Source organism: Mus pahari, chromosome 4 (assembly GCF_900095145.1).
Source record: "Mus pahari chromosome 4, PAHARI_EIJ_v1.1, whole genome shotgun sequence".
Taxonomy (NCBI): Eukaryota; Metazoa; Chordata; class Mammalia; order Rodentia; family Muridae; genus Mus; species Mus pahari.
The window spans coordinates 134,303,555-134,316,305 of record NC_034593.1 but is presented as its reverse complement, the minus strand read 5'-3'; the positions used below and the strand labels follow the sequence as shown (position 1 = coordinate 134,316,305).

The window sequence follows — 12,751 nt, the reverse complement described above, 5'->3', positions numbered from 1 at the left end:
CCACAGGGTTCGGACTAGATTGTTTAAAGGCTATGTGGTTGCACCTTTGGCAAAGCTAGCCACCATGTAGCTGCTGGGAATTGAACTCAGGACCTCTGGAAGAGCAGTAGTGCTCTTAATCACTGAGTCATCTCTCCAGCCCCCATACCACAGTGGCTTTAAACTTGTTATAGAGCTGAGCATAACAGTGAGTTTATGATCTTCCCATTTCCATTGCCCACGTGCTGGGATTATAGGCATGTGAGTCCAGCCAGGGATCGAACCCAGAGGTTTTTGTGCATGCTAGGCAAGCCTCTACCTACCATGTTACACCCCCTGCCCAGATGCTGAATAATTTGTGAAGTATAATGAATGATAAATGGCCAGCAAGGCGTCCTTGCATTTAACCGTGGGCTCAAGAGAAGCTAACGTACAGAACTAAGTATCATTTCTTTATGACTTTGCAAAGCATCCCAATCTAATATTAAGTCCTCTGTGGGAAAAGCAAATGGAAAAATTCAGTGAATGGCCACGTTAATAAAGTGAAGGCTTGTCTTTTTATGAAACATAGCCCATCTGAAGGCATAAAGCACACAGATAAATACATATTTTGCCACTACAGATGCTGAATGACAAACTACTCCATATGGCTGAGCAGTTGGTCCTAAATTAAAATAATGGCAAGAGGTGAAGACAGTTTGGAAGCAACATTAAAATCACTGTGCACAGCATTAATGATGTGTGCAGCCACTGCGGCTATAGGGCGAAGGCGTATTTGCTGACACAAAATGAACCACTCGGGACAGCATTCCCTGTCTGCCCAAATGAAACGGAGATGGGAGACAGCAGCAGCCGAAATGCAAGCAACAGCCACTGAGGTAGGTGTGGAAAGGGATTTGCTACCAAGCAGCTCTGATCAACGGGGATCCATTAAAAACCCTAAAACAAATGCAGATAGACTATGACTGGGTTCTCCCCACTCCCCCCCACCTTAGTTTGTGCCTATGTATGACAACAGAGAATGTGCTTTTCAGCATTCTTCACAGCCCATCAATGCGGCACACACTCGTATATAGACATACAAATATATATATATATATATATATATATATATATATATATATATCCCTTATGGAGCGTCGGAAGCACGGCTCTTGGCAGAAAGCTAGAGTGCACAACTGCAAGTTTGCCACAGTCTGATGTTACATGAGAACTATTACCACCTCCTCCCTCTGAAGACTCTCCTCAGGATTTAATTCTTAAGCTCCGGCTCTTTATTATTTCATACCTAGTAAGGAAAATGTGAAGAAAGGCAAATAATCTTTTTTCCATAAAAATAAATACACACACACACACACACACACACACACACAGGACAATGCTTGTGGGAGTCTCTGTGTTTGGCGAGCTAAGCTCTGAGTTTCACAGAACTCTGATGAACATCAGCAATATCACTGTCCTGCAACCAAAACAAGTGAGAAAAATATCGATTTCAGCAGTGGAAGTATGAATGCTTGAGATGTGCCAAACCCTCCACAAATACATGTAGAGTTCATGGTTAAGTCATTTAAAACATGAAGTGAACTCTGAAAATCCCCAACAGCGCCCAGCTAAATTCATGGACAAAACCGGCAACCAATAAATTCTTAAGTAACACACAGCCTGAGTGAGTAACAGCCATGGGTCCAGGCAACTCAGAGCAGCCTGTTTTCGAAGAGTTTGGTCATCCGCTGCTGTTCTCGCAGCATGCAGGATCACTTGTAATAAGTCAGCCACGGCCTATGCTTTACCTAGGCCACACCCACTCAAGAAGCGAGCATGACTGGGGGCGCTGCTACCTAGTGTCAACCCTCCGACACCCAGTTTTAGTCTACCCTCTCCATCAGCCTGGCCAGCACCATCTTAAGATTCCCTTAAGTCTGAGGTCATTTCCATCCATCTGCCCCCTCCCTTCAGCTCACAAGTCTGACCTGTGCTGTAGCTGAAATGCTCTCCCTGCCTCCTTCAGATCGCTCCCCTTGGGTGCTCCCCATAGAAACCTCCTTCACTTCTAATTATCCTCACTTAGCAACTGCATCCCACAGGAGCAAAGCTGAAAGAATGATGCATCCGATTAATCCACATCTAATAACGTTAGTTAAATCTTTGGTTTTCTAAACGGGTGGCATTTTATAAGATCTACCTCTGCGTTCCATGGCTGACGTACATTTCTTCATTTCTTCTTGTCTTTGATATATTTTCTAGCTTTCTAGGGAAATAACAGCAAGTTGGGCACAGGCCAACATGGTAAGTCGAGAGGTCACATTTATATTTCACCTCTGTACATTCTACGCAGAAGAATTCTACAGGCAAGGTTCAAGTGCACACAAGCTTTTCCTTTCTCACAAGAACTGTCCCATACTTGTAGCTACAAATCTCAGATGTCTATTAAGTCTCTCACCTACAATAAGGGTAGGAGTATACCAAACCCAAAGCTGTACTTCCCCAAGGCCAGGGCCTCCTTCCACCCTGACACTGACTCTCCCATTCGTGTGTGTGTGTGTGTGTGTGTGTGTGTGTGTGTGTGTGTGTCCTTCTCTTCAGTGCACTTTGTCTTGTTATGATATTCGCTCTCTCATTGTCACAAGCTAGTGACTTGGTTCTCATTTCCCCAGAAATGAATTTGAAATAGAGGCAAGATGAAGAAAAAGTATGTGTTTGAATTTATACTATGGATAAGTCAGTTAGGCACACGATAATGTGCCCCAGTGATCCTTGAGAATAATTCCATACTTTTATCCCTGTCTGAAGTAAGTTTTAAGAATTTTGGGTAATTAATTTGCATACTCTGGGTTAAGCAGAAAAAAGTTCTAAATTTGAATTTAAACAAGAAACCTTTGTTTACAATAAAATGCAGTGCCTCCCTCGTCGGCTGGTGTGATGGCATGTGTTATGGGATGGGATTGCCCATCGTCGGCTGGTGTGATGGCATGTGTTATGGGATGGGTGTGATGGCATGTGTGATGGGATGGGATCGCCCATGCTTCTTTGCATGGATATTGGGGAAAGAGCTATCAATTTGGCATCGATAGTTTTTACAAAGATGGAAAGTTCTACATATTTAGAACTTGGAGTTAAGTGAAGACTCACAGGAGAGAGCACTGAACGCCTTCCTGCGGCAGGAGAACCTCATTACAGAATGGCCGCTCCCAAGAGCCCTTGCATGTTGCTATACCAGGGTGCTTTGCCCCTCACTCCTCTGAGACATCAGAGTCTGTCATGCAAAACCCTCTTGAAGGACGGAATAGGTGAAGAAAAAAGAGACGCTTGCTGTAACCATGACCACAGCAAGGAAAACCAATACCAATGAGTTGCACTGAGGGATTCATTCCAAGGCTTCTCTTCTGCTCAGAGCCTCTGCCTCGCAGCTCATAGTCATCTATAAGATGGAACACAGGCCCCTAACAGCTCCTATGGATAGATCTTTATTGCTCTTCAAATGGCATTTGTACATTCTAGGCCACATCCCTCCTATATTCTTGTTTTCCTGCCGCAGACTACCTCCTTTCTGGGGTCTCCTATCTGCGTGGAACAGGTCTCCGGTTGCAGGTGAGCGAGGATTCGGCGAATGACAAAACAGACCGACACGAGAGAGCGTGTAATATCTGAATGTAATCTCAAATCGAGCACCAGATTTTTTACACAGAAGAAAATAGGGGGTCTCTCAGCAAGATCAACTTTTCTCTAATTCAGATCTGCCCTTTTTATCCTTGAATGCCAAAATCCAATACATGAATTCTTTGGCCCAAAATAGAACTGTCTATAAAGTAGCCATGTAGGGGAATGATCATAACTGTTGAGCTAACATGAACTATGAGACATTATTAGTAGGCTTTTGTCAGGAATGGGTATCCTGTTATATCTTAAAGCACACAGGAAATATAAAACCATTGGATGATATTTGACCAAAGAGCGAACCAAAGCCGGAGTTCATAAAATGGAGTAAAAGATGTATAAACTGAGAATAAAGATTCTGGACCTCACCTTGGTACATCCTCCCTGCTCTATCAGAATAGCCTCTGAACAAGTCTTAACAGAAGAGCACACAAGTGTCCTTACAGTAAATTGGCATGAGGGAACTCACATGTGGGATATGCATGTGCTTATAAATTCACAAGTAAGTACTTATATTTATTTTTAAATTTCTTTTTTTCTTTTTTTTTAATTAGATATTTTCTTTATTTACATTTCAAATGCTCTCCCGAAAGTTCCCTATACCCTCCCCTTGCCCTGGTCCCCTACCCACCCACTCCCACTTCTTGGCCCTGGTGTTCCCCTGTACTGGGGCATATAAAGTTTGCAAGACCAAGGGGCCTCTCTTCCCAATGATGGCCGACTAGGACATCTTCTGCTACATATGCAGCTAGAGACACAAGCTCTGGGGGTACTGGTTAGTTCATATTGTTGTTCCACCTATAGGGTTGCAGACTCCTTCAGCTCCTTAGGTACTTTCTCTAGCTCCTCCATTGAGGGCCCTGTGTTCTATCCTATAGATGACTGTGGGCATCCACTTCTATATTTGCCAGGCACTGGCATAGCCTCACACGAGACAGCTATATCAGGGTCCCTTCAGCAAAATCTTGCTGGCATATGCAATAGTGTCTGGGTTTGGTGGCTGATTATGGGATGGACCCCCGGGTGGGGCAGTTTCTGGATGGTCCATTCTTTTGTCTTAGTTCCAAACATTGTCTCTGTAACTCCTTTCATGGATATTTTGTTCCCTATTCTAAGGAGGTATGAAGTATCCGCATATTGGTCTTCCTTCTTCTTGGTTTTCATGTGTTTTGCAAATTGAATCTTGGGTATTCTAAGTTTCTGGGCTAATATCCACTTATCAGTGAGTGTATTTGTAGTGACTTCTTTTCCCAGTAAGCATGACCGTTAAACATATGGAATAATCCTTTCTATTCATAGACTGCGTCCTTCTCAATTTACTTCATAAGCTCATCTCATTAGTTTACGAGGCATCTCAAATCATACTGATTTAATAAACGGTGTCGCAAACCTGCAAGTTGTAGAAGGAACAGCAAGGCCACCTCTGCATAAATGGTGGGCTGCGCAACCACAAAGACATCTCCTGCAGGAGGACCTAATTGAGGACTGCCTGAGAGACCAAGGATTGCTGATGCACACAGTGCCAGCCAATCAGGAACTGCTGTTTAAACGCGATGCACTCTTAGGACCAATGGGGTGCAGGCGGAGGGTATTGAAGGAGCTATCAGCAGAGTTCAAAGGAGCCTGCTGAGGGGTTCTCACCAGCTCCAGGAGTCTGTGTCATTGATCCGTGCCACCTCACCTCCAACCCCCAAAGGACAGATAGGGTAGGACAGCGGGCAGTCCAGGGCACAGACAACAGCAGGTGACTACACGTGAGCCTCATTTGTAGACAGATTAGAGGGACCCATCTAAACCGGAGGTGTTAGAGCCAGAGAGGCACCACTACTCAAAGCTGTCAGGTACCAATCCACAGCTGGCTAGCCTAGCCCAGAGGCAAAGCCTCCACAGGTCCTTGCATCCCTCAGCTCTAGAGGACTTCGATCACTCAGCCCTGGGGTCTGCTCCTAGGGCTGTGGCACTCGCCAGGACTGTTCAGCACTGCCATAGAGTCTCCTCTCCTTCCCACAGACAGTGGGTACCAAGAGGACCCCAGGCGGGTGGCTGATGGCATGTTAGCCCTAGAGGGCATTTTAAAATTCGTAAACCTCTCACAGTAGATAGAAGGCAGGTATAAGGGCTCTGAAATGTCAAATGGGGAAAGATAATGTGTGGCTATGAGGGGATCATATAGGTGACATGAAGAAGAAGGAATGTTCTGAAGGACGGTGTGTTGTGTAGGAGGAAGGTGCTGGAGCCAGGGAAGTCTGTATCCACCTCGTTGTTGTTACTTCTAATTCTCTGTATTCTTTCCTTTCTTTGATTTGCTTGTCTTATGTTTTGGTTTTGTTGTTGTTGTTGTTGTCATTGTTGTTGCTGTTTTGTTTTGTGGTGCCCGAGATTGAACCAGGACTTCACGCAAATGCCAAGCAATCACCTGAGTTATGTTCCTCAACCTGTTTTGTATTTGTTATTTTGAGGTAACTCTTTACTAAATCACCCGGGTTTACCTTTAACTCATTCTAAACCTTAGGTTGGACTTGAACTTGTGACTTTCCTGCCCATGCAACCTAGATTAAAAGCCTGGACTCAGAGCCCAGTCCCACCTCCTTCCCTTGTTTCTTTGGACCACAGAGCCAACCCACATCTCTGTTATTTAGCCAAGTTGTTTACAACAGACTGGTCCATCTCTCTCAACCATCCCTCCCTCCACTTGTAAAAAAAGATCACTGTAACTTGAAAAATATAGAAATACATAAAGTAAAAGGGAGAGAGCAGTAAATAGCATTACTTCCCTTCTCTCAGATCAGGACAGAGATCCTCTAGGGATAAATTGTACAAGGTCAAACAAAGGACAGTACTTTGAAGTGGGATCTCACTATGTGACCCTGGCTGGCCTTGAACTTGCTATGTAGACAAGGCTACCTTAACTCCTCACTGTTGGGAGTATAGGGTATGCCACCATATAGCTGCTTCAAGAAGGAAAAAAAACTAATGCCAGAGAGAAAGGAAGGCAGACAAGCAGACAGACAAAAGACAGACACAGACAGACAGACAGACAGACAGACAGACAGACAGACAGACAGACAGATAGACAGAAACAGACAAGAAGAAGAAAAAAACAGACAGGTTAATTTTAAGTAATACAGTCATTAGTAGATGAAAATGGAACAATATCCCTTACTGTGTAACTTATTACTTTAATATAGGATGTCCTTTTAGGTTGGTATCAAATGAAAAATGTCACTGGATGTTCTCATAGCCCCTCTAAATTCATAAGTGGGAAGATAGCAAAGAAAGGTTTTATGGAAGACCATTAAGCAGAGGGCATCTTGTCTGTTAGACCTACACTGTCGAATGCGGAAACCAATAGATATGACTGTCCTCTAACTCTAGATGAACTGACACTAAGCTACAAACTCAATTTGTGTGGTCGCAGTAGTTCAAGTGTTCAAGAGCTTCATGTGACTAGTGAGTGACACTGGACATCACAGATGCGGACCCCTCCCACCCTTGCAGAAAGCTCCAAGGGGGCTGAGCTCCCAAAACTCAGCCTGGAATGTTTATCTCGCTTGGCAATTGATACTGGAATTCACCATCCAGAATGCATGGTTGAGAATGAGACAGGAAACGATGGCCACCAGATCTGAAAGGCTCCCTCGGGTCCCACAGGCATGGTGCACTGGTTGCACTGAGCCCAGAATATCTCCAGAAAGAGGGGACCAGGGAGCAGAGGACCTGCCTCCCCGAAAGTCTGCATTGAGTCTTGCTTCTTGCTGTGTGCTTTGCCCAGGACAAGGAAGGTTGGGTTATTTTACTCCCTTGTTTGTTTCATGGGCCTGAAGTCACAGGCTTGAATTCTATATTCTACTCAGAGAAGGTTCTAGAATAGTCCTCAATCAAATGCCACCAAATTGCAAGAATGCACCATGTCCTTTTAACCACAAACCCACTGTGGGACACTCAAACTCTAGTAGTTGACTATCGTAAACAGCACTGTTATAAATGTTGACCTATAGAAGTCCTTCCTGCTGACACACTACTCACAGATATCTTGACACACTGACTCACAGATATCTGCTGACACACTGATTCACAGATACCTGCTGACACACAGTCCTAAACCTTGTCTAACACATAATAGGTGCACAGTATTTGTTGAAGACACAAGCAAATAAATGTTCAATTTGTTGAAGACCCAAGCAAATATATGTAAATTTGTTATGAACTTAAACATTAACTTAATGAATATACAAATGGCTAAGTGATTTTCAAGTGCTACTCACTTTCCGTTGTTTTACAGAGTCCAACTTTATGAGCCAATATGAAGCCACTTTTGTTTTATAATGCTTCCAGTTATCCATGATCTATTGGGAGAGAGAAGTTAGCAGATTTAATCTAGAGTACTCACTGAGAGTAGTGAATGAACCGTTATCCCTGACTATATTCATCCTTGCAGTGAAGACACTATGAAACTACTTATAATAACGATTCTACCAGTCATAAAAGGATGCCTGCAGAGATTTAGACAAGTCAGAGGGTCTAAACCTGAGCCCATTTCTTTCTCTTCGGTAAGAGTAATATCACTCGGAGAGTAAAAGCTGGAAATCCTTACATACACACGTTTTAGTGAGGACTCCAACACAGATTTTTCTGTCTTTACTCACAGGGCTGTGTTACACACAGTGATAGAATATTGAACAATACATTCAAAGTCAGCCTATATTCAGTTAGAGCTCTACTAGCCCTTTCTTTTGTATGACCTGTATATCTACAGAATTCTTCAATGTACACCCTAGTAATGGATACTGTAGCAAGCATTCAAGTCATACACAGCAGACATACAGCAACAAACCTAATGCCTGACATTAATTATGAATTACGTTTCATTAGTTGTATAAGCCTAACAATCTTCTTTATAGAAGAATCGCATTAGCCACATACATTAGTTCCACTCTCTCGTTTTCTAATTAAAAACAGCAGACCTTAATGGGACCGAGTGATCGCTCAGTGGTTAAGAGCACGCGTCCCTCTGGTAGGGGACCAGGGTTCAATTCCTAGCACCCACTTGGCAACACATAACTGTCTGTGACTCCTGTTCTAGGGGCTGTGATGCCGTCCTCGACCTCTGAGCAGTGGGCACACATGTGGTGCACATACACACATGGAGGCAAAATATTCAATAAAAGAAATAAATTCAAAAAGAAAATATCAGATCATAAAAGACAGACAAAAATTATGTGTCTGCTGCAAAGTTACTGGCTTTTCTTAGAAATAAACATTATCAAAGTAGGTAAAAAACACTTCCAGGCTAGTGATAAAGCTGGGTGGGCAAAGATGCTTGCTGCCGCGTGTAACCTTCGTTTAATCCCTGGGACCAGCACACATAAGCACACTAAATAAAAAAATGTAAAATGTATCTATCACAATGCCTTATACTCAATCTAGATTTTCTTTTGCTGTAACAAGCTCCCTGACAAACAACATATGACTTTCACTTTTGGAAAGAAAAAAAAAAAAAAAAACTAGCACAAAATTCAAAAGACTTGGATTCTTAACGATAATTCTCTAATAGCAAGAATATGATGCCGTTATGGATTTTTGCAGCAGAAATCTTTTTCTTCTTTTGTTATTTCTATGTGCTTGCTTTATATAACCGGGTGAACAGTAAGAGGACCCAGCGCGAGCTTTGGCTCTTATTCTAAATATGACCACTAGATGGTGCCTTGTCTTCTGAGGAAAAGAAAATCACAAGCCATCAACCCCCCCCCCCCCAAACGTTCTGGGGCCGATGGATGGTCTAACTATGGGCATTTATAAAGCGTGTTGGATGGATAAGAGAAACCCTGAGTGAAGAAATGTCCTTCCATCAAACCATTTCAGTGACCTTGGATTTCTAAGTGAGGAGCAGGTCCTGACTGCGGAGCATCTCAACTTCTGCCATTCCCAAACGCTCCACTAGGTGGCGGACGTGAAAATAACTCGTCCAGGCTGTTTCAAAAAAACGTGATTTTCCAGGCATCACCTGTAACTCATCTTGGCATTTTCTACCAAGGCACTATTTTCATCCTGTCTCTTTTCATCTTAACTCAACTTAGTGAGTTTTTAAATAGAACAGTTATTATTTGATGCTAATTATTCTTACTTGAAAGCCTTATTATATGATAAAATGTTCCTAATAACTAAAATGAATTCTTTTACTTTATAAAGTTTCTGGGGGCTAAAAGCAATATCAATTACATTTCCTATTAAATCAAGTACAATTCGGCCAGAAAATACATTTGTGTGTGTGTGTGTGTGTGTGTGTGTGTGTGTGTGTAAATGTATAGGAGGCATGTGTGCATGTACATATGTGTACAATGCACATGTATGATGGTGTTTATGTGTGTGTGTGTGTGTGTGCATGCCTGTAGAGGTCAGAGGTCAGGCTTGAATGTCTTTTCCCAGGTACCCCGGGGTAGCTGCCAGGAAACCCCAAGAGTCTTGCTTCCTCTGCCTTTCCAGTACTCAGGTCACAGCTGCAGGCCACCATGCCAGCTCTTTATGTAAGTTCTGAGGACCCAACTCAAGGCCATGCTGGCCCAGGTAGGGTTTTACCAACAGATCCATCTCCCTGGTCCCAGGCAATACATTTTAATGCTCTCGGAAGAGTGGACGGATGCTCTTTGGATTTTATACAGATACTCACATCTTCTATCAGGAGCTCCGACTCTGCGTCTGACTTCCCCGGAAAGCGGATTCTCATGTCCTTGAGCACAAACAAGGTCTGGCTGGTGAGGTCATCTTCCTGCTCCTTGGTTTTCAATTGCCGCAAAGACTCATTCTTAAATTTGAAAGAATACAGACACATTGAGGGGGTCTTACGCCACTGTACCAGTACAATGTGAAAGAGAGTTCCAGGTAAAAGGGACACGCTTCATTTTTTAAGTGGACATTTATGAATGTTTAACATTAAGATGGTTATTATTTGTAATACTGTCTTTTGTATTTTCTCCAGGTTGTATTTTATCCTGCTCAAGATATAAACATTACATATGAGTAATTCGAAAGGACTTCCTGATCTGTCTGACTTGCCACCAATTCTTGGATTGGATAGGATCAGTCATCATTATGAAGGGAACGAACTCACTTATATCTCCAGAGTTCTACCGCTGGAAAGACTCATTCTTAAATTTGAAAATGTTAATGAAACAGAGACTTTATATAACTCTCTGGTCTAGCCCCAGCAAAATATAATAAAACCACCGACTTTCACAATTGTAAATTTCTCTAGTTTATGCTGAAAAGGGGATATTCCATGTTAATATAATCTGCAGAAAGCATTCTAAACAACATCGTACCTAGGCTCGATGAGTAGAATTTTTTAAACCAGTTTTTAAACTATTAGAGTCCAAAGGAGGTCTTTTCCATACACTAATTGTGCTTGTTTCTATAGAAGATTGAGATAGTGCAAGAAAAAGAAACATGTGTTTACAAAAAAGATTACCCACAACGTTATCCTCCTGCATCAGGAAATGATTACCAACAACGTTACCCTCCTGCATCAGGAGATAGAAAAGAAAGCCATGCTTCTCTCTCTCCAACCTTGAGCTCTGTGATGTGGTGGATCTTGCCTCTTAGGGGTCCAGGATACATGAACAATGCAGTTTCCCAGGGTCATGACTGAATTTACAGAAGGGATTGGGGTCCCTCTCCTCATCCTCTTGGCTGATCCCCTCTCCATCTGCATCGAGTACAGCAGTGTTCCTCAACCTCAGAAGGGCACAACCCATCAATGATAGCTTACCAGAGTGTTGGTAGAGCTGGCGTCATTGCTGTGAGGCAGGTGTCTCGCGTAGGAGGAAGCACGGTTTAAGGAATGTGACCGAGACGCTGACGTTGGTCGTGCTAATGGTATCACTTGTTGAGAGGAATAGGGACGCGCATCCCCTCTGGAAGGTAAGTGAGCAGAGATGGACCGAGGGCAGCTGACCGAACGCCTCATGGAATCTAGCGATGATGGAGAAGTGGTGCTGTTAGTATGCTTCTCTGCCTAGTAGGTCTCCACAGACTAACACTTAGACCGGGGGGTGGCCAGGTGACACAGGTCAAGTCTAGGCACCATCACAAGGAGAGAAGTTCTGGTGTGTAAAGAACAGTTCTGCTGGGGACAACACTGAACACTCAGCACTAAGACATCCGTGCTAAGTTCTCCAAGTGTGAGGTTAGAGACACAGAAGGAAAGAGAGAAACACCCATGAGCCCAGAGGCCCTGCACCTTGATGTCACTCTTATAGAAACCTGGGCAGAAGGGGTGTGTGTGTGTGCGCATGCACACACATGCGTGTAAATGCAGGAACACACATGCCACAGCACACGTGTGGAGTTCAGAGGACAACTACAGTTTTCAGTCCTCGCCTTCAGCCTTGTTTGAGACCAAGTCTCCTCATCATTCATCATTTACTGCTGTAGATGCAAGACTAGTTGCCCCTCCCAGAGTACAGGGACCCCCCCTGTCTTCACCTCCAATCCTTCCACAGGGGCACAGGAGCTACAGACATGTTACGGCACCCGGTGTCATCTGAGTTCTAGGAGTCTGAACCTAGGCCCTCACACTTGCACGGCAAGCACGTCACACGCTGAACGACCTTCCCCGCCAGGAAAAGGGATTTCTATTGTCTAGACTATCAGAAGAGCCTTCCCAAAGTCACACAGCAAGATGGTGGCCAAGGTCAGCCCAACACCTCAAGTCCTCACCATTTGAATGCTAAAAGTCTCCGCTTCTTTGTAGGTCCACAATGCTATCTACTGACCTTGGGTTAAAACTAGCTATTAGAGTCTCCGTGTAGGTCAGAAATTAACCATGTCATAGTAAGTATCACAGGAGAGAGGAAAGAAGAACATATAGTGGCCAGGGTACCTAGATAAGGGACAGAATTCAGGGCTTCTTAATGGAAGTCGCAGAACAGAACGATATGAAGGTTATTCTAATGTAAACAATAATTGACTATTAAAAGGGCTGCAGCAAAACTGGTAGACTTACACACATGCACACGCGCGCACACACACACACACACACATAGAGGGTGGAGGGAAGGAAGGAGAGAGGGTGGGAGGGGAGAGAGAGAGAGAGAGAGAGAGAGAGAGAGAGAGAGAGAGA

General features: G+C 43.6%; 1 protein-coding gene across 1 annotated transcript in view; it reads right to left on the bottom strand.

The window, feature by feature from the left end:
• Ttll7 (tubulin tyrosine ligase like 7) overlaps positions 1–12,751 on the bottom strand; it is a 114,675-nt gene that overhangs the window by 25,484 nt on the left and 76,440 nt on the right. Inside the window, exons 16-18 of the mRNA XM_021195961.2 lie at positions 11,399–11,601; positions 10,301–10,435; positions 7,899–7,979 (exon numbers count right to left, since the gene is read on the bottom strand). Of these exons, the coding sequence (XP_021051620.2) occupies positions 7,899–7,979; positions 10,301–10,435; positions 11,399–11,601 (419 nt within the window). The remainder of the gene's footprint in view (positions 1–7,898; positions 7,980–10,300; positions 10,436–11,398; positions 11,602–12,751) is intronic.